At 46.6% G+C, this 26886-nt stretch overlaps 1 protein-coding gene across 6 annotated transcripts in view; it reads right to left on the bottom strand.

Moving 5' to 3' along the window:
* SYT16 (synaptotagmin 16) overlaps positions 1–26886 on the bottom strand; it is a 95797-nt gene that overhangs the window by 21733 nt on the left and 47178 nt on the right. For all 6 annotated transcript variants that reach the window (XM_072038177.1, XM_072038179.1, XM_072038178.1 and 3 more), the window contains 2 exons: positions 16347–16389; positions 15490–16116 (listed from right to left, as the gene is read on the bottom strand). In XM_072038177.1, the coding sequence (XP_071894278.1) occupies positions 15490–16045 (556 nt within the window). In that variant the 5' untranslated portion in view covers positions 16046–16116; positions 16347–16389. The remainder of the gene's footprint in view (positions 1–15489; positions 16117–16346; positions 16390–26886) is intronic.

Below are 26886 nucleotides of genomic sequence, written 5' to 3'. Positions count from 1 at the left end.
TAAATTTAAAGCAGTTTGGTAAGTGATAATCACTTACAAACACCAGTATTAGGGGATCATTACAGGTAATAGCCCAGCTACGCAGACTGGAACAACTATACATCTCCAATTACATCCGTTCTGGTGTTATATTCACAAAAAAATGGTCAAAACAGAAGTTCTTCATGTAAGGGAAAAGGTCATAGCAGTAAAATGCCTGTAATTTACTTGAGAGAACTTTAAGGAAGAAAATGTCAACTGTCTTATGAATGCCTGACATGAATAAACAGCAGAGCATCACAGATATATGTTGAGACAGCCTTACCTAACTATCTGAACTTTAATTAGCCAGGAGTCCCCTCAGAGGAGCAGCAGCAAATTCTAAACTTAAGGGCTCTGTACACTAAAAGAGTATGTGGATTTTTTTTCCAGTCCTGCCCCACAGCCTTTCCCTGTTGTGTCATGTGTCACAAGTCACGATGAAGGCCAGGTGAACACCAGGGAACATAAATCACCAAAAAATCAGGAAAGTCTTCATTCAAGGTTGCAGAACTGGCTGTAAAGAAACTGAATTCTGCCAGATGAAAGGACGAGCCTCACCTGCAACACAACGGGAGCAGAACTCCAGCAGGTACAGGGATGCAGAAGCATCTCTCCAAGGATACAGGGAAAGCTCAACACATCCAATACTGAAAGTCAGGCTGGAAAAAACTGTGAAGACTCCTCTTGAATTAGCAAGCAAATGGTTTGTCTAACCTAGAATATCTTTTTCTTCTTCTTCAAAGAAATCTCCCAGTTCTATGAATTACAACGTGCTAAAGAAACATCCTGAGAGGCCTCAGCAGTCCCTAAAGTGCACTGCTAGAGTTAAGAGATGAAGCCCAGTAGATCTTGCTAATTTAACACCAAATAGTTTATTAACCAGCAAGAAACACTGAGATGAAGAGTTTAATGTGTCTCTCTTAGTTGTGCTGGCCAAGGTGACGTTTGCTACGTGGACTGCAGTGAATCACTGTTTTTTATGAGAAAAAGTCTTTTCTTTGTGATTTTCCAAAATGGCAGAAACTTGATCCCTTCTTCTAGACCGAACACAAACACGCGGAAAGTTACAAGCTTGTAGAGGTCAAGCATGGTCAAAAGAAAGAAAGGATTTTGGGATGGATCTTGACACTTCTGGACTGGGTGGTGATTTTGAAGTGCCTCTTCCTGAAAGACTGGCAAGGCACCGCAGCAGAGACATGAGGCAGTGGGACCGGAGCACTTTTGCCCTCATACAGCACTACTCCCCTGCTGGATTGCCTGTTCCAAGCCACTCTTCGGTGCCTCAGCACCGCGTGCTCCTGTACACCGAACCACAGCAGACACGGGGAGACTGAGCCCTGTTCTGCCCCTGGTTATTTTGAGATTAGCCATCAAAGTGCTAAAAAACTTCCCAGAAGAGCCTCAAAGAAGCAGAACCATTACCTAATTACTATAAATCTAAACAAAAATGGCTTGTAAATTTTAGGGGCTAAAGAGAAAAAGGATCTTAAATTTCAAGTGACATTATGCAATCAGGCCAAGATTGTTTAATTTACCACATGCTGGGTAATTGCATAAGAAGACTCCATGTTTCCAGAACTAAAACAGGCTCTTTATTAACAGGGTGATTTGCAGAGAGGCTGTGGGCAGAGCTGGCATCCAAGCCATTCAGCTCCCCAGAGCATCCTCCAAACACCTCCTTCCTGCAGAGCACACTCCTCTTCCCAGGCTCTATTCAGGTTACTACAACGCTTTTTAATGGTTGAAAAGTTCGGGCTAAACAAGTCCAAAGTGCCGACCGTGATGACATTCAGAAAGAGAGGGTCAAGGAAAATCTCATTTAAGAACAGGATGTGTGAAGACTTTGCTGTATGCCAAGGCTGAGTGGGAGAGAAGCTATTCAGGGCCCTCCAAGATGCTCAGCTTCTCTGGATGCCTAAGTCTGTTGTAGATTTCTGATTCTGTAAAAAAAAAAAAAAAAAAAAGAAAACTACCAGTTTGAAGAGACCCGGCATACCCGGGGACATGAGGTTATAGTAATTTGTTCATAACGAAGGGTCTGATTTTGAGTTTAATGAGGAATGAGGTGGTGAACCCAATGTCTTTGTTGAAAGTAGGTTCCAATATCTGGTTTAATCTAGTTCCTGAACAGCTATTTAAATCATATCAATATCACCTCTGAAAAGTTATACCAACTCTGCACCGTGTTGTGCCAGAAGAAGAGTTCAACAGAGAGCCATGTCTTGAAACGATCAGAGGGTGAATTAAAACCAAGCAATTGTATTTCAAAATTAAGGCATTCTATGGAACTGAAAACAGAGGGCACTTTCACAGCTCTTCCCTCTAATGAATTTCTCCAGATTTTAGAACGTGTTCAGGCCAATTTTCTAAGTAGCTACATTTTTAAATGCATTCCATCTTTGTTTGTATAAAAGAGTCATTACATTAGTCCGTAGAAGATCATAAAATTCTTCCCTTCTGTGCCATAAATTTTTAGTTTCTGTCATTGCCTGACATTTGGCGTATGCGCTGGCAAATGATCCAGCATAATTCATTCACTGTTCACCTTGTGTTTGCAAAGCTGCTGCAAAAGGAGACATGCAACTTTTGCTAAAAGGCTTGCTAAAGAAATGACTTAAATGGCACAGATCAAAAATATATTAGAACAAAGTCCTGCAGTCTTTATGCTGGCAAAATAATCCATAAAAACCCCTGGGGATTTGGAGCCAGAACTCAAAACCAATAGACAGTCAATGGAAAGATCTTCGTGGACTTCAGTAGGGCTTGGATCCAGACGCTTCCCTCTTTAAGTATTTTAGAAATGAGCTGCAGGTAATCAATAGGGAAAGCCAGTTTAGTAAGAGAGAAAGGAATACCACATTCAGATACCTCTGTACTGACTCCTCATGGCTGGAGAGAAGGGGATGAACATGGGTCTACGCTCCACACCTGCTTGCGTTGCTTTTTCAGATACTCCTGATCAAAAACTGTGAGCATGACATAGATCTCAAGCTGCTTAATCACCTCATTCATCGCTGAAGATGCCGTCAGTTCTTCATCCACCCCGTAACTATTTACGGGGAGAAAACGACGGCTTGGGCTTTAGACAGCCTGCTGCCCTTGGCCAAGAAGCCAGATGAAACGGCACACTTCCAGCTCCCAGAGGGACCTTCTGGGGACAGACAGCTGAGCAAGGGCTTGAGGAAGACTGGGGAATGAACCTGCCATGGACCTGCTTCTTCAAGCCTCAGGAAAGCCTCTGGATGGCATTTTGTATCAGCAGCAATTACAAGTTATTAGACCTTGCCCACCTCTGCGCTTCACCTTATTTTGTTAATGCATATATTTAACTGAGCAGAACAGAGCAGGACAAAACATACACAGGGAACCACTTGTAAAATCGTCAGCCCGTGCAAAGACAAAGCAATCAGCAGAGTGCTTGAAAACTTTCTTGTCCTTGCATTTGCCTTCAGCTCCTGCAAAGGAGGAGAGGGAACTTCTTTTGTGCAGAAAAAGCAACTCAGCCCCGACCTCCTCTGGGTAACGCCACGAGCGCAGCCACGGCACATGGCTAACAGGCACTGCTGACTCCATCTGCCAGCAGCAGAGGAACTCGGGAGACCAATGTAAATCGTAACCTTTAAAAGTGCAGATACACATTTGAGCACGTCCCCACGAATGCCCTTCCCCTCCTTCTCCCAGCACGTGCTCTGCCTACGAGATGACTGCACCCTCATTAGCGCGGAAATATCTGCCAGCTGGGGGAAGGAGGGCTCCATACGGACTATATATACTTGGCCTTGCCTTCTCAGGGTGAAAACGTAGCAGCATTTTGCCGATCTCCCTCCCAGCAGGAGGCTCTGACCCAGCAACACGCACGGAGAGGGAGCCCTGGGGACAACGGGCAGCCGGGGCGTGCGTGCAACGCTTGTGTACACGCATGTGAACGAGCCAGATGTCCACCGTGGACAACCTGCTGCTCGCTCTTGAGCACCAAGTGTACAATAATGGTTGCCAAGACTCGCTTTGATAATCGCCATGGCAAACCCAAGCAGCTGAACAAATGAGCGGGGCAGGCAAACGGGCAGAGGGCAGCTTTCTCAGGGAAAGCGCCTTTCCTCACCTCGAATCTCACTTACACTGACCACGTGGCTATCGGTGGGGAAACAGCATCCTGCCTTCGCTAGGTCACAGGTTTTTAATAGACCTCGATGACAACTGTGGCTGCTTCTCCATAAGCACATGGGTAGCGACGATGGGGCACTGGAGCTGACAGCACCAAAGCGACCTGCGCCCACCTCCAGCCAGCAGAAGGTGATTTTTTCCACGTCCCACTGGCAGACCAGAGCCCCTCTTGCTCTGATTTACCACTTATCTGACAACAAGGCTGCTGCACCTTCCAGAAAACTGCTCTCCGTTGGAGGAAAAAGCTAAACGCCCCTGTTGTGGTAAAAAAGGAAAAGGGTTTTAGGCATTGGTTTCTAAATGGGCAGTGCCCAGTCATCAGAAAATTTGATTATTTTTACATACGCCTTTAAAAGTAAGTTTCTTTGAAATTGCTTTAACTAAGAATTATTTCAAGTTGTAACAACCCTTCGGTCTAAACGCGCTATGATCTGTCCTAATAATTGAAACACATAAAACTAAATATTCCTTTTCCGCCAACTGTGCAGTCAACTCACTACCCACAGCTCATGCAACCTCCGCAAAATTAATTTCAAAGCTCAGCAAATACTGATAACCTCTACTTTACACGTATCTCCTGGGTATTCAAGGCACAAAATAAAAATTACTTCACTTTAAACAAAAGTGTGCTTTTCACTCAGTTTGCCAAAAATCTGGGGTAAAACACTATCTTTAGTAACTAAGCCATGTCTGTCAGCATTTGTTAATGAATATGTAACATTAAGATCCTGGGTCCACGGGCACGAGGCTGTACACTTAAACGGATGTGTACTGATGCTGTGTGTACATTAGGTTATTAAAAGAAATTTTACAGCAGCCACATGGATCCCATGTTCCTGGAGCGACCTGCAAACAGAGGGGATCCCCTTCTCCAAGACAGTCAGCTCAATTTGTGGTCATTTGAAAATTCAGTACTACTTCTGAGGGTGCATAACTGAGGAACACCTGATTAGGTTCATTTCAAAGCGTGGGGTGCAGGAGAGAAGACAGATACCAGTGCTCGCTTTGCAGCAACACTTATGGGATTCCTTTGTAAATCTGCAGCAAAAACCTAAAGTTAGCCATTCAGCTGCAGCCTTTAACGGGGCTGCTTCATCGTTTGTTTCCACAAAGCTCACAATTTTCTTTTTTTAAAGGAGTTTTTTAATGGCAGAATACATTGAGCCAAATTACATGTCTGTACCCTCCACTGAATTCAGCTACCGCGTCTTGCTTGGGCGAAGGGAGGAGTTTGGCCGGGTTTTAGGGATTATTGGCCTCTTGACTTTGACTCCAACTGCACAAATCCCCAAAGCATGACTGCATCACCACTTGTTATGACACGATGCTATTTCTTACTTGCATTCGGAAGCACACAGGCTAATTAAACAGAGGCACTGGGGAATCTGTAGCAAATGCTTGATACGTCTGCTGTTGAATCCGTGCCTGAGCAGCAGACAGCTCCATGTCAGCTTAATGTCTCCGTATTAATAAAACTAACTCTTCCCAGGGGAGGGAAAAATGTTCCCCATTCAAATATACAAGTGTCCTGATTAGGAAAGGACAAGGGGGAAACATTTGCTGTATCACCATGGAAACTTAAATAAAGGGCCCATAATTACAATCTACATTCTGGAAAGATAATGAATACATCTTGAGATCTGCAGATGTTGCGTAGCATGTGCATATTTCTAGCAACTTCAACTCAATTGCTTCTATGTATCATCTGCTTCACAAATCAGCTTCCCACCACTCTTAAGGAAGCATGTGAGTTGGTTTTTTTTTTGTTCTTTTTTTTTTTTCCAAGGATGACAGCATGGGAGGAAGGAGGCTGACCTCTTTTTCTTGCAAGGTATTCCAAACTACCACCGCTTACCCCGAAATTTCAAACACCCAATCAGTTACAAAGTGGGCTTACAGGCACCCAGCCACACTGAGCTAAAATGTAGGAAATAAATAATTCAAGGATTCTCTGCAGCATTACCAAGTATAAAGAATAACTTAGCATTCGTTCAAAGCTCATCCAAGAAAAAAAATTACCAAATAAAAAAACACAGCGTAAGTGTAAAATATAGATGTACTGCATCCTGTCTGCTTGCATGTTAAAAAATAATATATATATATATATATAGTGATTTTGGCTGAGCAACGAAAAGTTAGCAAATAACAAATTTCTGCTCTCCTATACGGTTAATGCTGCCCTTCACTTTCTTCCTAAAGATTTTGATTCTGCTTTACTGAAGCCAGTGAAAGCTTCCATGGGAGCAACCATCAAGCCCTGAAGGAAGTAGAAGTGTGATACCAAAAAAAAAAAAAAAAGTATTTGATCATATAAGCACAAACAATATCAGTCTATGCATGCATAATGCATACGCTTGGAGGATCCCAGGAGCTCTCGGCGCAGCGTTCTGTGCTATTGCACAGCCAGTCACATAGGCCTGGTCCTAAAATTTTCATGATGGGGATGACACAGAGAAACGGTGATCTGCGCTGGCTCCTAACTCAGCAAAACCCAGAGCTGCAGGCAGAATAAAGAGAAGGGTTTCTCTTTGGGAAAACTGGGCCTGCTGCAAGCAATGGGTTTGCTGGAGCTGCTCGGAAAGGAGGAGGAACGCTTTTTAAAGGAAACATATGGCAATGCACACGGAGCTGCTACTACCGATTTCTGTGCAACTACAGCTTTGATTTGCACAATGGCTTCAGTCTGGTGTCTTCTCACTCTTGCTGTCAACCAGTTGAACTGGGAGTGCAAATCAACGCACAGAGTAATGCAGCTACCGGCTGTGTAGCTTTGGCTAAGGAAGAGGCAACTTCTGCCCTCGTTTATGCTCAAAACTACTTGGAGATACAATTCCATCGCCAAAAACCTTCTTTTTATACAGCAGAAACCCAATCCTGAGCAACCACCCAGACCTCAAATGTATTTAAAATGGGTGGAGAATGCACTGAGACGCATAAAACCCCTATTTCTGCATATGCCTTAATGGACTGTGATCAACACAGCGCTTCACCTGTGCGTTTTCTTTGCACTCAGGCCTGAGTCGTTTTGTCCCTTTCCTATAGGAAAGGGATCCCATTGGGTGCCCGGTGTTAAACATAAGCCCCCTCTTTGCTCAAGGACAAGCAGCGGTGTCCTCTTTGTGCCACAAACCCACCTCTACCTCTCCATCTGTCCTCACCCCTGACCAAACCCGACGGGAAGCTCTGCGAGGAGAAGGCTCCAGGTGCGATGCAGGCAGGGAGAGTCGCAGCTCGGCAGCTTTCAGAGCAGGGGAAATTTCCAGCAGAAAGCGAAAAGCAAACAAAAAAAAGTCAAGGGGTAATCAGAAACAAGGCCAATTGTGGTATTTGGCGCTGGCCATCAGGCACTTGTAAAGCCGAACAATGCAGCAGTCAGAGCAATAAACTCCAATTCTGCACGCCGCTGTGCAAAGAAATAGAGACCTGCCCACAGAACACAGCGTGACAATCAACATCTTTTCCTACCGCTTTTTTCCTACTCTGAAATTGGGATTTTAAAAATAGGAACACGGGACTCGGCTTCGAACCGACTCCTGCATTGCTGCCCAGGGTTCTTCCACGGCGAGAGGCGATGGCAGCCAAGGAGCAGAAGCAAAAAACACCCCTGGCTTTCCCAGGCACCCACTTTGCATTTTACTTGCGGAGTAAGCGTGAGTCAGGCTTCATTTGTGCCACTGGCTTTTATCAGCACGGGCCTGGGATCTGCAGAAAAGTGGAAGACAAAGGGTGACAGAGCGCAGGGGATCCTGCTAAGCCAGAAAATCCCCTGGCGTGGGCAGGGCTGTACCCCACTGCCAGCTCCTTTCTCTTTAGGAGCATTATTTTCGTGACAGCTTTCCTGCTTGCCTTTTTACCACAAGGGGTCGAATCCCTCCAGGTTCCCTATCGCCCAGCTCTTCTGCCTGGCTTGGATACTCAGTTCTCCTACAACAAAAGTCACTTTGTGAGCTCTTTCCGCTAGACATAAGGGGCTTTGCCTGAACCAGCACTAGCTTCTTCCAGAAAATGGCCTTCTCCCCTCGCAGAAATCGAACTGGCCACGAAGACCCCATACACTGTCTCCTGCTCCTCCCGTGGTTTCGCTGTGCCACGCTCACAAGCAGCCAGACCCAGCAAACGCGGGCTGATTACAGCCACTCGTGGCGCTCAGCACCGTAACCACCAGCTTCACACCCCCGAGGCTTTGTTTGCTGATTAACAGGGTGGAAATCGCCTCCCTCGCACAGATATTTGTTTGGGGTTGCTACGGATAACTACCGCATTGCAACGAGGCAGATCTTTATTTTCCCGCTGGGTTTTCTAATTGAACCTTTCTGTTTGCTGCCACGGGGCTGATTCACCGCAGCCTCTTTTTGCCACTGCTGCAACACCACCCAGCACCCCTGGGGAAATCACAGCCCTCAGGGGCACAGGGGGCTGTGGATGTGGTGCAACAGGGCTCTGATGGGTTTGTGACCACTGCTGTCACCCAAAAGGGACAGTCCTGTCCTCCTTCTCCTCCCTGTTTCTCCCTGTTGCAGTTGGGGTCAACTCACCTGGTTTAAGAGCAATGAGGAAGGGGCATGTGACTCTCAGAGGAAGCAATGAGCAGGTTCAATCCCCCAGCCAATGGCACGCCTGTGATTCCAGGCATGGGGAGCAGCGCAACTCGTGAGCAGGGAAGGTCAGAGCTGCAGGTTCACATCACCTACCGACAGCTGCTAAACCACCCTCAGGCCCAGTGGTCTCAGCTACAGCACAGTATTTATGGTAAGAGGTCCAGGCCCTACGACACAGAGCTTCAGCAAACCTCGGTGTTGTCGTTAATCCAAACTCAAGGCTGTCTCTCCAGTGCCGCAACTCTCAAACTCTTTGCTGGGAAGTGCTCCCACACAGATTATGCTGCTACGTATAGGCTGCATGGGCTCGAATCTCCTCAGCCCGAGGAACGAAATGTCTCCGAGCACACGGCTTGCGTGGGCTCACACTCACCCGGTGCCATGAGTCCTTCCAGGGATGCTTCATCAGCAGCACTGCTCAGCTCTCTGGCGGGGGAGCACGTGCCTGCACGTCAGGGAGCTTCTGGGTGGGGTGAGGAGGCCAGGAGAGCAGCAGCTCTTCTCATGCTCACCTGAAGGGATCTTCTACAGATTCTGCTACAGATTGGTTTGAGATTCAGTCTAACTCATCCATGGTTGGTCTACAAATAGCTGCTGATGAAGCCTCCCTAAGCCACAGGTAACTGCAGGAGAACCATGAGAATGCATCGCAGAGGCAGAGCCCAACCACGTCTCCCTCATTGCCTGGAAGATGCACACAGGACAACACTGCCCCTCACCACCTGTAAAACTGCATGTTTTTCCCCCATGACTGCAATCTCCCTGTCTTCTTTCATCCCAGTATTTCCCCTCCGTTACTACCATTGTGTTTTGGGAGTCCACCAGGCCACTCATGATGACGATGGCTGCCAGCAGCTCATCACAAGAGCCAGAAATGAAGCCACGTCCTCACCCCTACCTCTGGCAGAAGGTGAGGAGCACCACTGATGCCATCTCAATCAGTTCACGAGTGCTCTTTGTGCTGGTAAGCAACACAAAGAGGGTAGGAAGAACCAGAGGAGGATCACCCACACTTCCAGCAGTTCTTACGGTCATTTCCTTCCACAAGCATCTGCCCACAGCCATGGGTTTGCACGAGCAGCCTCCTGCAAAGCAGGCTGAGCGAGCAACGACTGCAGCTGGGAAGAGAAAATGGGAAGAAGTACTACTGCTGGTGTCAGCTCGGGGAAATACTATGTCCTAGTGCTGCAGGGTGCTGCTAGTATGCCTGCACGTAACCTCCACCACGACGCAGTGAGATCATTCGCACCTGCCTCGCCTGTAGTAGGAGAAGGAAGGTGAGGAGGCAGGGTTTCTAGGAGAGAGGCAGCACTTCCCAGCTGCTGCCAAGATGCTGTTTATTGGCAAATGAAGCCTCCTGGGCCCCTAAACAACCTTCCCAGAGGAAGATAAAGTCGCAGCTGCCATATGGGGAGTGGGAAGAGGATGCCACTTAGCAAAAGCGGATCAGAAAATACATGCACAAACACACACGCTCACACACACAATTTGTTCTGCAACTGTGCTGAATGGCAACAGCCATTTCTTCCTCTTAAAAAAATCTTCCTGCACGCAGCTTATGCAACCTGCTGGATGGCCAGCACGGACGCCGAGTGCTCCTGGACACAGCTCCTAGGGAGCTGGGCAGGACGAAGCCTTGAGCACCAGACAAGGAGCTCGGTGAAAATCCAAACCACCGAGCCACTGCGGGCTGGCAGACTGCTTCTAAAACCATGAACTGGGGATGAACAGCAAATGTTGACGGGGATAAGACAGATCCCGCAATAGTAGCGCCTTTGAAAACTCTTTGCCTCCACTCCCCCAGCTGTACAGCTGGAAATATTGCCATCCGCCCCCTTTTCAGGGCCGCCACAGGCTCTCATCCACTTACTTGTGGCATTCTGGATGAAAATACCTCACAACTTGAAACTTTGCAAAGGCAGAACTGCAAAGGAGTATTTTGAACATACAAAGGAACACGGTGCCACCTTCGCAAGGACAAAAGTCTGCGCACAAATACTTCCTGAGTGGCTCTGAGTTTCCCAGAGAGAAAGCGCTGAATGCAACCTCGTGTCTGCGCTTCATCTCTCCCACTCGAGCAGCCAGGAGCATTTTCTGTGAAGTGCTTTTGTCCACCGCCTGTCTTTGCCTGCTTTCACTCGGTCCTGGCGGTGCTGCTGATTCAGTGTACCCTCTTCAGATGTCCTGCTTGGAGAGCAGGCGCTGATTTTTATAGGGCTACGTCCTGGCTGGAGCACGGGCTGGCTCTGTGGGCAGACAGGTGATAAAACACATCAACACTCAGGGTCTTTAAATGGAAACAGCCCAGCTGTCTATTTTAGTCCCAGGTGCAGGCAGAAGTTTGATTTATCACACGAGCAACAGCTTTTTGGTAGGGGTGGATCTCGCTACAGGACCTAATGAAAACTCACTTCTTGCCGAGGAATTCCTGGCCGTATAAAGGGTCATTTACCGAGGTCAGGAGCGCTTATATAGAGCAGGAAGAATAATTTCCTCCACTACAGCAATTACCGGCAAAAATCAATGACCCCTGTTAAGCTGGAGGCTAAGGTAAGTAAATGCAGCGGAGCTCTCTAGTTTTAAAAACTCCCAGGGCCTCCCGTTACACATGTGTGGAGGATGACTGCAGCCATCCAGACGAGATTCCCATCAGGACACCAGCCTTCCTGGTGTTCCAAGGTCAAACAATTTACCTCAGCGTGGCTGAGAGGCCGTCCTCAGCTAGCGCTGGGATTGCCTAATTGATGGGAGAAGTCTCCCCAGACTTGATGCAATTTCAGCGTAGCGCTCACCTATATATTACGCTGGTGTTATGAGCGCGGTGTCAGACAGCTCGGGAGGCTCCTCAATCACAGCGCCGGCTGTGCAAAAATAGCTCAGCTCTGATTCACAACCCCGGCTCTGCCAACGTGTGCCTCTCCCCGTGTCTTTGCAGAGCAGCCGCTGCCCAAACCGCTCTGCTTAATGGTCATTTTGACTTTCTGTTTGCAAAGGACGCAGGCCCCGAGGAAGAAGCGGGTTGAGCTCACTGCATTCAGAGCACGATTATCACTGCTCTCCGCTTTTTTCATCAGTACTGATTTTCTATAACAGCGCCAGGCTGGGAAAACAGACGGACCGGCCAGCTCTACCCCTCTGCTAGCAGCTCACTACTTTTGGAAGTGCCTTATTGCTCCACTGCATTTTATTTTATTTTTTTTGTTCTCCCCAACTCTTAAGCCAAATGTGCAATGATGGATTTGGCAGCCGCTCTCTCACCAGCCACCCCCAGTCAGCTGAGCCGCTCCGTCTCCGCCACAGGGGGATGCGAAAGCTTCTCTCTCCCCCTTCTGAGATGGGCGATGGTTCCTCTGTCAGAAACACTGAGGTTAGACAACAAGGAAGGTCTCGAGGAAGCTGCAGGAGCAAGTTCATCTCTATTTTCAAAGCATACAGGTGGTGGCAGAGACCTGCCTGCGCGAAGGGGCTGCAATCCCATCACCTCAAAACCAAGCACCGTGCTTCAATGAACTCCTTCCTCATTCTTATGCCGTGGACCAAAAGCATTCAAAGTGAAAAACTTTTCCCTGCGTTTGTTTTGAAACCTTGGCACGACATTACAAGCATCACTGAAGTACAAACCAGGACTCGGCAGCAGCCAGCCCTGCACCCCGCTGCTCAGCATGCCTCGCGGTACCCAGCAGACATTTGACTTAAGAACCCAAGAATCTCATTGCTCAAACGCTGTATTAAATCCCTAAGCCTAAAAATGGTTTTCAGTAATGCGTGAGCTGCTCTGGGGCGTCGGAAAAGCTACCCTGGGAGCTAGGACACATTTCCTAGGAGGCAGAAATGTGATCAGAAACGTATTTGATAAAAAGAAGGCGGCATAATGATGGGTTTTAACTGCAGTTCTATTTTATTTCATCTCAGAAGCATGATGTAAGTTTAAGAGAGGGGAACAACTGGATTTTGTTTTGAATTTTTTTTTTAAACTTTTCTTTTCTAGGGTGATTTTTTTCCCCCCTAAATCTAATAAACCATATATTGGAATGACCTTGTAACGGGTTTCTGTGGCTCTTTAATCACCAGTGGCTGCTAAATGAAGCATATCTATTTTCTCTGTTACATTACTATTGGCAACCAGGTCTTCAGTAAGTGCCCAGAAATATTTCCATGGCAACAAAAAGCATTCAGCATCGCAACTGTTTTGTGCCAATTTAGCTTTAAAATATTCTATTGTGGAGAGAAATATGGTACATTAAGTGAAATAAAGTCAAGATGCAATGTTCTGAAAAAATATAAGGATAAACAGGATACATGTATTTGGTGGAAACGAGGAAAAAATGCCAAATGCAAGGAAAAATGCTCCAAGCTAATAGCGATGCTACTGAACGCCTTTGCTGAATGTCAGCAAGTCCATATGCTCACTTACATTGTCACTTAGGGTTAGGTAACAAAATCAGCAGAAATACAGATACCTCAAACATCTTCTTTTGATCACTCTAATCCGTGAGTGAAATTTTAAGTTGCCAGGGCATTGCAGCCTCCCTGCATGTCTAGGTTACCGTCAGAAGAGTTCGCACTCTTGATGTTAGAGAATGAATCTAAAGGAAAAAGAGGAAATGCAAAGAAAGACGTGAAATACAAAGAGTATGTCTGTGTTTTGGAAGAGAAGGGTCGCTGGCAAGAGCAAAATGAGTCCTCCCACATCAGAGTTCGCACAGAGGGCATCTTCAAACCACAGTTCAGCACCTTCTCTCCTATTATACAACTTGGAGAGCTCTGAGAAGAAAGGTATCGGGTGCCAGCCCTCCAGCAGCCAGCTTCACGACTACCAGGTACCGAGAGCACCGGATGGCGCTTTGTGCAGGGCACTGCCGAGATTAGAAGATAAAAGACCATTTGGGAGCATTGGGGGTGACAATCCCTTTGGTGTAAAAAGCCTTGCAATGCCCTCTAAAGCGCTTCGTGAGGAAGCAGAGCACTCTAAGCTGCAGCGAGGTGGGTGCCAGGGAGATCTGTGAGGCCTCCTAGTCCTCTAGAAGGAAAACTAATAAGTAATGGGAGAGAGCCCAGCACCTACGTGGCCAGCATCTGCTGTCGGCTGGGAAAAGGCTCACAGCGACTCTCCCCTTCAGCTGGGGTGACAGGTTACCCGGGCACCTCTCGGTGTCACTCTGCCTTACATATCTCACCGGAAAATTCACATTGTCCATCCCAGTGCTCCTCAGAGCCGTCCTCCTCAGCTGTCCCTGCAGGTGAGGAATTGTTCTGACAGTGAGAGCAGCCCACTCCTGGCCCCCAGCTCCCCGAGAGCTCACCACCTTTTCTCCCATCCATTGCAAGCAAGGGTACGGTCCAGAGACAGGACAACCTGCCCTGTGTAGCACTTGTACAGGGGGGTCCGTGGCTCCAGCACGCCCTGGAAGGACCCTACAAGCCCTGCTCGAATCAGTATTCACTCAGTTGGAATATGACGCAAGCAGCCCCAGTTTGAGGGACAGAACAGTTAGACCAAAAGCTCATTTCAATTACAGAATCACAGAATCACACCTGGTTAAGGTTGGCAGGGACCTCTGGAGGGGAACTGGCCCAAGCCCCTTCTCAAGCAGGGCCATCCAGGTCTATGCCCAGATGGCTTTTGAAGATCTCCAAGGAGGAGACCCCACAGCATATCTGGGTAACCAGTGCCAGTGCTCCATCACCCACACACCACAGAAGTGCCTCCTGATGGTTAGGCAGAACCTCTTCTTAGATATTAGGTATTTGAAAATAGGCTCAGAAGAGATTCATGAAATCTCAAGTTCCCCACCAGCTTCATACTGTAAACCTCCCTGCCCTCCTCCCGTTAACCACCACCTTAGGAATTTGTTTCCGAGGAGCAGCTTTACCCCAGCAAGACCCCAAGGTGGTGCCAGCAGGACTGCAGCTTTCCTACATCTGGTTAGGACACAAATCTCCATCAGCCTTCTGGGCCCAGGGAAGCTCTGGCCACACCAACAGAGGTACCTACTGAGTACAGTTCCAGTGGCTGAGGTTCAGCCCTGAGCACGACCTGAGAAGCTGTTCATGTCACTTGATGATCAGAAGTCACAGCTAGGTCTATTTAAAACCGAAAATACCAAATTCATTTCTCCATCCCATAATCTCCTGCCTGCTGTCCTTTTCAGTTTTATTTCAAAAGCCTGTGGGGGTGGTGGGAGGGGAGGAAAATGATTTGGGAGCCTTTCATCCATAAAATCATGAGATATGGCTGGGACTTTTTAGTACAGCATTTCACAGCACATGGCACAGTAACATCTTGAGATTCCTGGCACAAAGAAACAAGGTTTGAGATTATATATATCTTTAATAGCAATGACGCAAAGGCAGATGGTTCTCAAAGCAAAGGCTTAAGGCTAAACACTCTCTTTGAAGGATCCTGCTACCTGAAACAAAACATGGTGGGGTGAGAAAACTACTCCATGCTACTGCAACAGGGCCTGAGTGGCACCTAACACATGGCATTTCATCCTGGAGATTTCCACTCATTTCAATTAGATCCATCTCATGAACAAGAAAAGAACTGGAAATGTAAGAGGGAATGGTTAGATTTTTCTGGTATTTTTGTTGGGGTTCTGTTTTATCTGTGAGAAACAAAGACAACACTGAACAAAACGAGCAGATTAGCGACTGCATCAAATCAACTGTGGAGAAGTTGTCTGGGTGTTTGAAAGGCGCTTACCTGCAAAACTTGCCTTGCCATTATGAATTTCTGTGGAGCCACTCACGCTGAGGTTGTTCTCATGGTCTCTGACCCTCACAGAGGGCTCACCTTCTTCCTCAGCAATAGTAGGAAGCCGATCATGTGGCTGGAAATCTTCATTCGTCCAGTGGGATCCATTGGCTGCCAAAGGCCTGGTGCTTTCAACACTTTGCTCTGGTAAGCTGGTGGCATTTTTGACCCATTTTTGCCTCTGGAGAGCCAGGTCAGAGCCACTAGTGAGGGGTTGTGAAGCAAGACCAGGACCCCCAATGTGACCGTCTTCTCTAGGATATGTGTATTCCTCATCCCACAGCTCCATGTGTATTTCATCTTCTGATTCCTCAGAATAATCCTCATAAACTCCTCCATTGTCCTCCAAGTCCCGGTTTCTCTCTTCCTCTGACTTACGACCCACCCCGCTCAAATTCAGCAACGAAGCTGATATCGAGTCTCCTGCTTGCTGGAGAGCTTCGTATATTTGAGACATCCAAGACGACAGTGGCTGGAGGAAATTTTGGGCAGCCTCAGAAGCCATGTTTAACACTATGCCGGTATCTGGTGATCAGTTGTTCGATTTTGCCAGCATGTCACTTATAATTCAGGGAGCTACAAGAATAAGCATCAGAAGAGATTACTGCAAATTGCTTGTCCATCAACACCTGCCAACACATTATCTACCTAAGGTGTCTAGATCTGAGAGGAGAAATGGAAAAATGACTTCCACCCATTGAGAATACCGCTAGAAATCCAGAAATGATGGACAAATCACACATATTCCTGCAGAGTTGCTAAACCTTATATAAAAGAACAAACATAGAACATGGGAGCAAAAGTACCTTTCCTGAAGCATACATATTCTGGTTACAGCCGTCAACAGACCTGGTAAAAGATAAAGCACAAAACAAAACAGTCAAAATATCTCAGATAATGTCCTGGTCCTGACTTCTACCACACCCTTAGCGTGTCCAGATGGGGAAAGGGAAGAATGGAAATTTTGGGGAGAATTATGTTTTGTTTGATTCAACTGATGGGCCCAAAGCTTGAAGAGCCAGCCTGTGGCAGAAAACTACCTCAAATGCTTTATTTCAGAAAGGTTTTACGGAAACCCTCTCTGCCCGATGCAGAGTAATTGTGCCCTTCACAGAAATGAACAAAAGACAGGAGGTGGGATGTTACAGATACAAAATCATGGGTAACAGGAGCAAGTTAACAACAGCATTGGTCTGTATCCCATTATAACCCTCAGTGGCTGGAATAAGCTACCTGCTTCAGCCACATCCTCACTATGAAGCTGTCCTAGACACAGCCCAGGTCCTTATAGCACTTCTTCAGTACAGAACAATCACGATAAGAGATTTATAAAAGTTGGTATATTTTTAACTGCTGTTTAAGCTCTGTCATACCCAGAATAACCACACATTTGGGGAACTGTAAATATTGACCTTTGGGTTGCGATGAACTCCGAGACATGATTTCTCTGAAGCTGGAGATGGAATCAGGCTTTCCATAGCTTGCTTTCCTAAAGCTCTCCTGAATACTAAATAAGAACATTGGTCTTTTTTTTCTGTCATAACTTGCAGAAAGCTAAGGTGCCTTTTTTTGCCCATTACACATTTTCCCAGATTATCACAAGACAGACATTCTTTGAGGGACTCGGGGAAGAAAAAGCCTACACACACAGCGTGATGGGTTTAGGAAGAAAGAATTAAATAGTTGCAGATCTGGGGCTAACAGAGAACTAAAAAGATGCAAGAAGAAGCTTCAAAAATGAAATAATCCCAGCAGTATTATTAATAATAATAATACCAGTATTAATTTGTCTTGCTGAACTTAGAGCCCCAGGAGTAATCAAACTATAAAAGGGTAAATACATGATGAGTAGCAAGAAAATAAGATCAGCAGCAATGTGCATTACCTTTTTAAACAATATTCAGAGAAATATCGTGGGAAGACGACAGTTTGGGATATTTAAATGGAGCATGGATGAAGGAGGTTACACTTTTATGGGGGGGGGAACTGCTTCTTTACGGATGAGATCAGTGACTTGAAAGGTCTTTTACATTTTGAAATGCCTCTACTGAATAATTCTCCTGAGTAATTTTGTCCAGTGATGTTGACTTACGGAGCAGACACTTCCAACAAGCTTATTATCTGCTTCAGTACGTACTTTAAATTGCAGTCCTACCAAGGACAGTAAATAAACAGGCCACTAAAGCCCCTTTAAAAGCTGATGGCTGTAACAAACTCCTCTGGCTCTGGGCACACTCCAGCACCTACCTGCCAGCTGCTGGCCTCTGACCCAGCCCTGGGGCACAGGCAATGCTCCCTGCCATGCATTAAACCTTTGGCAAAGAGCAGACAATGTCGTGACACAGGCTCCCAGGTGAGCTGCTCCCTTTCATTGACCCTCCGTGCCCAGCCCTGCCCTTGTCAAAGTCTCGCTGCTCTCTGCAACTCATTTTCTCGCAGAGCTGATCACACGCTCCAGGCATAATGCATGGCACTGGGAAGTCACAGCACCGCAGCAGTCACCGGGAAGCGATGGTAATTTAGACAGCGAGATTTCCTGACATGTGGAAGGAGGTAAATTTGGGTCAGTAAGTACTAGTTACAGGATACGTTTTTAGCCAGTCAATTATTTACAGGGAACGGCAAACGAGTCTCTGATTTTGATGAAAAGAGGACTTCACAAGGCTCTGCCTCCATCTCAGCAGCAAGGAACACGACAGCAGTAGCCCTCGGAGGGATGCAGGCATCCAGGAGCGACAGCTAACCAGTGCAGAGAAAGCATATGGCTGCGAAAACGAAGCTCTGATCTGTTCCAAAATACCAACGGAAGGCAGACCTGTGATATCCTCGCAGGGAATACCTTGCTTCTCTCCTTACTTATTTCCGAGCTGCTACCAGTTGGTCCCACATCTCCTGGATGCTGTGGCCGACTGCCCCACGGCTCAGGCAGCCAGCGCCGCGCCGCACAACAGATTCCCCGGCAGGGAGGCTGGCACCACAAACGTGAAGGCTGACGGGTTTTTTAAAGTGTGAATTTAATTCCGTCACAGAATTGAAGCGGTGATTTGCAATCACCTGCAGGGCCTGGATGCGGTCCCTCAGGCATCCCAAAGAGGCAGCTGAGGCTTGAACCTGCAGCTGTCATGCACCAGGCAGGCTGGGGCAAACACGGTGCACACACACATCCTCTGACTGCCACACAAGGCTGTTCAGATCCAAAAGTATGGGTAACAGAATCACAGAATTGTCTAGGTTGGATGAGACCTCTGAGATCACCTAGTCCAACCTCTGACCTAACACTAACAAGTCCTCCACTAAACCATATCCCTAAGCTCTACATCTAAACGTCTTTTAAAGACCTCCAGGGATGGTGACTCCACCACTTCCCTGGGCAGCCTATCCCAATGCCTCACAACCCTCTCAGGAAAGAAGTTCTCCTAATATCCAACCTAAACCTCCCCTGGCACAACTTTAGCCCATTCCCCCTCGTCCTGTCACCAGGCACGTGGGAGAACAGGCCAACCCCCACCTCTCTACAGCCTCCTTTAAGGTGTCTGTAAAGAGCAATAAGGTCGCCCCTGAGCCTCCTCTTCTCCAGGCTGAACAAGCCCAGCTCCCTCAGCCGCTCCTCATAGGACTTGTTCTCCAGGCCCCTCACCAGTTTCGTCGCCCTTCTCTGGACCCGCTCAAGCACCTCCATGTCCTTCTTGTAGCGAGGGGCCCAAAACTGAACACAGTACTCGAGGTGCGGCCTCACCAGAGCTGAGTACAGGGGGACGATCACCTCCCTAGCCCTGCTGGCCACACTGCTGCTTATACAAGCCAGTATGCTGTTGGTCTTCTTGGCCCCCTGAGCACATTGTCAAGGGAGGTGATTGTCTCACTCTACCCTGCGCTGGTGCAGCCTCACCTTGAGTACCGCGTGCAGTTTTGGGCACGACAGTACAAGAAGGACATTAAACTGTCAGAGTGCCCAGAGGAGGGCGATGAAGATGGTGAAGGGCCTAGAGGGGAAGACGTATGAGGAGTGGCTGAGGGCACTGGGCCTGTTCAGCCTGGAGAAGAGGAGGCTGAGGGGGTGCCTCATCACAGCCTACAACTTCCTCATGAGGGGGAGCAGAGGGGCAGGTGCTGACCTATTCTCCATAATCACCAGCAATAGGACCTGCAGGAATGGTGTCAAGCTGAGTCAGGGGAGGTTTAGGCTGGACATCAGGAAGAGGTTCTTCACCTAAACGGTGGTCGCACACTGGAACAGGCTCCCCAGGGAAGTAGTCATGGCACCAAGCCTGTCTGAATTAAGAAGCATTTGGACTGTGCACTTAGCCACATGGTCCAAAATTTCGGGTAGACCCGTGCAGTGCCAGGAGTTGGACTCGATGTTCCTTATGGATCCCTTCCAACTTGGGATATTCTATGATCCATTACTCTAACCAAGTCCTGGGAAATCCATCCAGATTAAAGCTGCAAACTCCCACAAATGTTCTGATCTCAATATATACACAACAGACAGACACTGAAGCGTGTTTCATTGGAAAAATCCGAGCTGCTTTGCAGCCACACCAGGGACACACCTGTACAACCACAACCCAGCGTAGTCCCTCTCTGCTCAGCCAGTGCTTGGCTTCTCTTCTGTCCTCTCTTCGTACTGAAGGCTCCTCAGTCTGTGATCTGCTGAACAACTGGAGTTCAGCTGAATTATAAATTGCTTATTTTTGGCCTTGCAGCAGATGGATAAAATATGTAACAAGCTGCAGACAAGTTTAGGCAGGCAAGGTTTTGACAAACTCTACAGAGGATCAAAGGGGGCTGATCTCTGTTACAGGCTTGCTGTTTCCCAGGAGCAATCTCCCTTAATTAGCAAGCACTGCTCTAACAGGGTGTTTATGATATATTTCACAACATGGCCTTTTCAATGTTACAGATTTTTACTTTTCAATTCTCTAACAATTTCGACTTGCATGGGGGGGGGGGGGGGGAGGAAGAACTGAGACGAGCATCTGAAATGTGTGGGAAAGAAAAATCCATTTCTTTTTAAAAGCATTCATCAATAAAGAGAGGAAAAAAAAAACAGTTTAGCAAATTCACTCCAAGTTCCATCTTCTAAAACTAACCATAAGAATTTTCTCATTGAACCGCCTGCTTAACTCAAAGTTGTTGTTTTTTTTTTCCTCTTGGAAAATCAGATAGCTGAAAGGATCAATGCTAAGCCTTTCGCAGAAACCATCATAACCTTTACTACAATCTATACTCCCTTGTCTTGATAGGATCATTACTCCTGAGCAGCGTTCCCATTGAGAGGTGCAATTACTGGATAGCTAAAAAAAGACTATTAGCAGAATTTCAAACACTACCACCATGCATAGGTTTTGTAATATTAGCAAAGTGTCTTTCAATCTTCTTGATATGCAGAGTTCTAAAACCTGCCATTAGATGTGCATTTGTTGTAGCAATTTCCCTTCAGATTGTTGTGCAGGCACAAACTTCCTTTTCTTCAGTCACTTTGTGTGAGTGCAAACCCCCCAAACTGCCCCCTTGCAGGGAGGCTGGTACAGCACAGGTTGAAAACAGCGTTCCAGCACATAACAAACTATTTTCCAGCAAGTGCTTGTTCCTGAAACACAGCCTCACCTCTCTGCCTGGGAAAACAGTGTCCTGTGCTGAGACACAAGAAGAGGAACTTGGCTCCAGCTTCCAAAGATCAGAAAACACTTTTGCTGCCCCAACACTGTTAATGAAGATGCGCCTTCTTTGCCACTGCCAAGGAGGTTGTACCAAAAAGCTCTGTTAGCACTTTGGACAGGTTGCTGAATTTAACTTTCCACAATTGAAACTTTGAGTACTGCTGCTCGGTTGCCAGTTTAGACAGGTCCACAGCACATACCCAGAAAAATGATTCACAGGCTACAAATCAACAGGTCCTAAACCCTCTGAAGCAAAGCACAGTTCCTGCAGCCCCCTAAAGGGCAAAGCAAAAACAAAGATGAGATCAGACAGACATTTAAATAGCCACTTGTCACCCTGCTGAACAGCACTTAGCCTGAGCAGGGGAAGCCTGCAGACTTATTTCTTACTCCCAGATCATCTCATGCCTTTGCAGGCAGCTCACTGCTACTGATGCTGTGCCAAATTAGTTGTAAAAAAGTGATACCCAAATGGCAGAAGTGGTTCTGGTCAGTATTTTTCGCCCCACGGTGTTTCCATTTTTCTTCCCAATCCTTTTGTCGCAAGCTCTCCTCTTGTTAAAAATAATGGCAACAACTAATTACGGATCCTCACAGTTCCAGCAGGTAGGTAGAAGAAGAAAGGGATAACAGAGAAACGCTATTATGCAAATGTGACATTAATTGCTGAAAACCACGGAGCCTTTTTCAAAAACCCAGATCTCTCCACAGTAGAGAGGAATGGTGACAAATTCAGACAAAAGTGCTCCCTGAAGTCCAGCATCCAGATACTAATTCTCAGAAGCTCCACCAGCAATGTGTCTGAGCCACTGCCAGTGGTTTCCTATGGTGACCTGTGAAATGTCCTGAAGTCAGAGGTGTGTCTGTTGCATCAAGAGCAGTGCTCACAAAACAGGGAACCTGTAACTGCGTGCACAGGGCTGTCAGCAAAATTGTAATGTCAACCCTGTGTGGATTTTCAGGAGGCAAGGATGGAAACACCTTCCTTGCCCATAATACTTGGCCTGGGTATACCAGGGAGCCAGATTGTGTCTCAGCACTGATGTAACCCCAGGGTTATTCTACGGAAGCGAGTCATGTCCTCCAAGTCAAAATCAGGTCCCTTGAAGTTAAATAACCACTTGTCACCACAGGCACACACAAAACAAACCCAACAAACAGTTCTGTGCTAAGCAGTAGTACAACAAATCAACAATGCATAAATTCCATTACTTTTATTTCTCAAACCAAGTGTTACAAAAAGGGCATAAAGGAAGTCACAGATTGTTGGGGTATTAGAAAATTGGTGTTAGTAGTGGCAACCGTGTTCTTTCAATGTAAAGGAGTGCAAAATGTCTGTAATTACTGGATTAGGGGAATGAAAGTAGAAACCTGCAGTCAGAAATCACAGCACATTCTGTAATTGAGCTGCTGTCATTCGTCGGCTTGCATGAAGACAGAAGATCCAAAAGGAAATCACAAGTTCAAAAGGCTGGAGAAACACCAGCTTACACCGCCACTCGAGCCCACCCACCTGTGCTGTCAAGCTGTTCTCGTAGAGCAGACCCAGCAGCCCGAGTCCCCACTCCGCCCGCACTCGTGCTACCCAGCCTGCAGGAACTGAACAAGCCGGGGTCAATCAGAGCAATTACTTGCATGGAAATCAGCAGTGGGAGAGCCTGTCTAGCTGCTTAACACAATTACGTTATTTCAGAAACATTTTGAGGAGTCACCCGGTTGCTGTTACTCCTCCTTCCCCCACGTTTGCCCCACGGTAGCACAGCCTATGGAAATTGCTGCACTGATGGTGTGGACCACCACAGGCAGCGCACAGTTTGGGAACCGCAGCCCTGGCTGCCAAAAGAAGTGGGTGACAACCCGCTCCTCATTACCATTTTGCATAAACTGATGGCTCAGTCCATACCTGCCATCTCCTGTCGCTTCTGCGAAGCCAAGCGCCGGTCCTGCTGGTCATATTGGGAGGCTGAGGGGTCGCTGGGAGAACTGGGTCTGGTTTCAGATGATTTAAAAGGATTCAGAGGCACAGATCCAAGCAGGCAGCTGTCCCTACTGACTCAGTAACTGCTCCCACAGCTACTCTACCCTTAATTCAGCCTTGTTGCAGGCCAGGCTTTCTGCTATCTAGGCAGGCATCAGTGGCCACATTCACACTTCCCCATGCACTCTTCTTAAGAGCCTCTATCCAGACGACTGAGAGAGAAAGCAATTTAGAAGAGCAGCTTCATTTCGGCACTGAGAAATTTCCCTTTCGAGAGCTCCTCTCCCTCCTGCCCCTGGCTGCTCAGGGAGCCTGGAGGATCCACGTGCCTCAACAAGGTGACATCTTCAGTCTGCACACAGCTCCTGGACCCGCAGTGTCAGGGTTACAAAGACCAGCCAGAGATTTATTCATTTTGGAAAAGCACATTTTTGTCTTCCACCACTTACCACTGGAAGAAGAAGGCCTACTGTGCATACCAGAGTGGTACCATCACGCCATATCCACGTTATCTGTTTTTAACCGTCAAGCTGAGCCTCTAACATACAAAGGCCTCACAAGCTGCACATGATGTTCTCAGCTCCAGGCTGGGCCCAGGCCATGCCGAAAAAGCAGGGCCAACAGGCAGTGCTGCTGCCCTTCCTGCTCCTGACTTTTACAGGTGTCAGTTCCTTAAAGCCTCAGCTACTGAAGACGAGTGGTTTATGTAAGAACTTCATCTCCATTTATTTATTTAAAGTATGTTTCTAGCCCCTGAGGCTGGAGCAGGGGCTGTGCAGAACAGCTTGAGAACATGAACTGAAAGCACTCTCAAGGCTGATGAGACAGAAAGAAAAATGGAGAAAGGTTTCTTCAAATCTCATGATGTTTAAGCAGATTTCACACATCAATAGTACAGGTTTAACACTGTGCCAAGTGTTCAAGGCAAGGTGCAACTGGAATATTTTTGTACAGAGCACAGTCAGAAAATCACAATTGTTTTCCTGGTCTCTGGTCACATCATTACATGAAGATCGCGGTACAGAACAAAGCTGGCCCTTTTCTTTTTTGAGTCATGGCACTGAAGCACATGATTCAATACAGCCCTTTACATAGGGTTTGCCCAGCATCGTTGCATGTTTCTGTGGGGAACTTCACACGTGAACTTTTGAAGTAAAGGGCTCAACAACACAGCAAACACCAACCATAAGAACACCATCACCACCTCTTAGCCATGAAATCCACACTACAAAATGGGACACTGAACTATCACAGCCCCAAAAGAGGCCTCACACAAGAACCCACTGACACATCAGGCCTCTGATCAAGGGAAGGTCCTCCCTCCTTGTTCAGGCCACCATCCACATGCTTGGGCATAGCCAAGCAAGCCTAATAAATCTGACTTCAGCTCTGTGCTACCCTTCTCTCACTTAAGCCTTTACCAAATTCTCTGTCCAGCTTTGCAGCCTGCTCTAAGCTCTCTCTTGCAGTGCCAAGCCCGTCCAAAATACAGGGTGATTACGTCCAGAAGAGCTCCAGCAGCAAATGGATTCCTGCAGCTGAGGATGAGGCCATCAGGGGCAGAGCATCCTTGTGCAAGAGATGGGCTCATTGCTAAGGTCAGCGAAGGAGTCAGGAGTAGCAGCCACAAAAGCCTCAAGTACCAGAAAAGTTATCTATTGTGTCCCAGCAATTAAGAGCCTTTGTCCTGGAGTCTTCTAAAAGGTTTTCAATTAAATCATCATTTTTACAAAGGTTTTTCCCTTCTCTTGTTCCTTTCATAAGGACACAAAGTATGCAATTACAATTAAATTAGCAACAAACCAGCCAGATGTATCATAAAGCCACGATGACGGAAACATCTCTTTCATTCTGACACCCCATTTTGAGGTCAGGCTCTTTATAGAAAAGCAAAAACAAAACAAAACAGACTCTGACACTTCACACTACATTTTCTGAATGTCAGCTCATGCACCTGCAAAGTGCAAAGCAGGCAGAATTGCTTATTTTTCAATACCAACTCTCTTTTTTTTTTTTACTGGTAGGTAAGTTAAAACTCAGCCAGACCCAAGGACAAGAGAAAAACATGCATCAAACCCAGAAACATCCAGAGGCTACAGCCTTTGTTTACATATGCTGTTGTAAATTTTGGTTTATCCTACTGCAGAAATTATGGTCATGCCAAACACAAAATGCCTTCTGACCTATTTAGATCTGTTATAATGCTGACAGTCACAGCAGACCAATATGTTCTAACCACTCCTGATTCCAGATGGGGAGAAGTGAAAGGATTTCCCCAGTCTGAGAGCTCAGAACTGGGAAGAACAATTACCAGCTTACATGTTAAAGAACAGCAGAGCCTGTAGAGTCAGGATCTCCTTGCAATAAACACAGCTCGCCAGAAGAAACAAGCTGAGAACAGGAAAAGTGAATGCTACCCATTAAATTACATGTCACAAACACTTCCATCCTGATCCTTTCTACCCAGCAAAGTAGGACTGAAACCAACTCTTGCTTGTCAACACTCCTCTTGGGAGAGCTCCCTCACCAGGCAATTGCTGTGCCAGAAACTGGCTTTCCTGGCTTCCCAGCCCAAGCTCAGGTTCCAGGTTTCTGCGTTTGCCATATGACATGTTATGTCAGCCCTGGGTTTAATCTATCTTCTCATGCTGCTGTCCTTTAAAAACATTAGCATTTCCTACACGTATATTCCATATTGGCCTTGCAAGTATCAAAACGCTATGGTAAAATTTAAACTAAATATAGAGACCTGATATTTTTAAATAGCTCTTAGCTCCAGCTCACCAGGCTGACTTTGTAGGAACAGGAAAAAAAAGAGGCTCCAACTCTAAGTTTCTATTGTAATTAATGATTACAACACATTCCTCCACCGAATCAGATTTAGCACCTCATTAATGTGTGTGGTATTTTGCTTGTACGGCACAGCTGTAGTTAAAGTTGAATTAGTGTTTCCATTATAAACCCATGTTTTCAAAGGTTTATTACTCAGACACATAAGATTTAGTCTGAAATGAAAATTGCCATCGAGTGTGTCAGCTGGGAAGCAATTTTTTGTCCTTCAAAATTCGGAAGGAACAAAACAAAAAAAGCAAGCCACCCTGTTTATTAATAATTCACATTTTAAAAGGCATTGCAAATACATGTTTACATGATAGCCTGTGACAGCTCCATAGAATGTCAACGCCTACACATTCCTGCGAGATGTGTCATCTTAAAAACTGAAATAAAAGCCACATTTTTACACTACTTGATGGGAGGGGAAGAGAAGGGAAGAAAGACTTAAATATAATCTTGATGAAGGAAACGGTTTTAAAAAAAAAAAAAAAACACAACACAATCTTTGCTTAGAAATGTCAAAGTCAAAAAATTTTAGCAGGGGAGACTTGGAAGCACCATTTGCTTTTGTAACTTGTGAGTGCCATCAGCCTGACCCTGGCTCACTTAATACATTTAGAAAGAACCAGAGAGTCCTACTGACTTCCTATCACACACAACATCCGAGCCTTTGCTTGCTCAAAAGTCCTGGACTCTTAAAGTATAATCAGAGACCAAGTCCCTTGCAAAAGCCATGCTGAACTCAATGTACAAGGCATAAAGTACATCAGAAAAGCTCCAGAGGCTCCAGGCTGTGCGATTGTGCCTTTCCACAATTACCTTTATGACTGAACCTCTAAGAAGACAACCTTTTAATTGTGAGGCTTCTGA

The sequence above is a fragment of the Anas platyrhynchos genome, chromosome 5, assembly GCF_047663525.1.
Source record: "Anas platyrhynchos isolate ZD024472 breed Pekin duck chromosome 5, IASCAAS_PekinDuck_T2T, whole genome shotgun sequence".
Classification (NCBI taxonomy): domain Eukaryota; kingdom Metazoa; phylum Chordata; class Aves; order Anseriformes; family Anatidae; genus Anas; species Anas platyrhynchos.
Note: the sequence above shows the minus strand (reverse complement) of the source record. Positions and strands in the feature narration are given on the sequence as shown.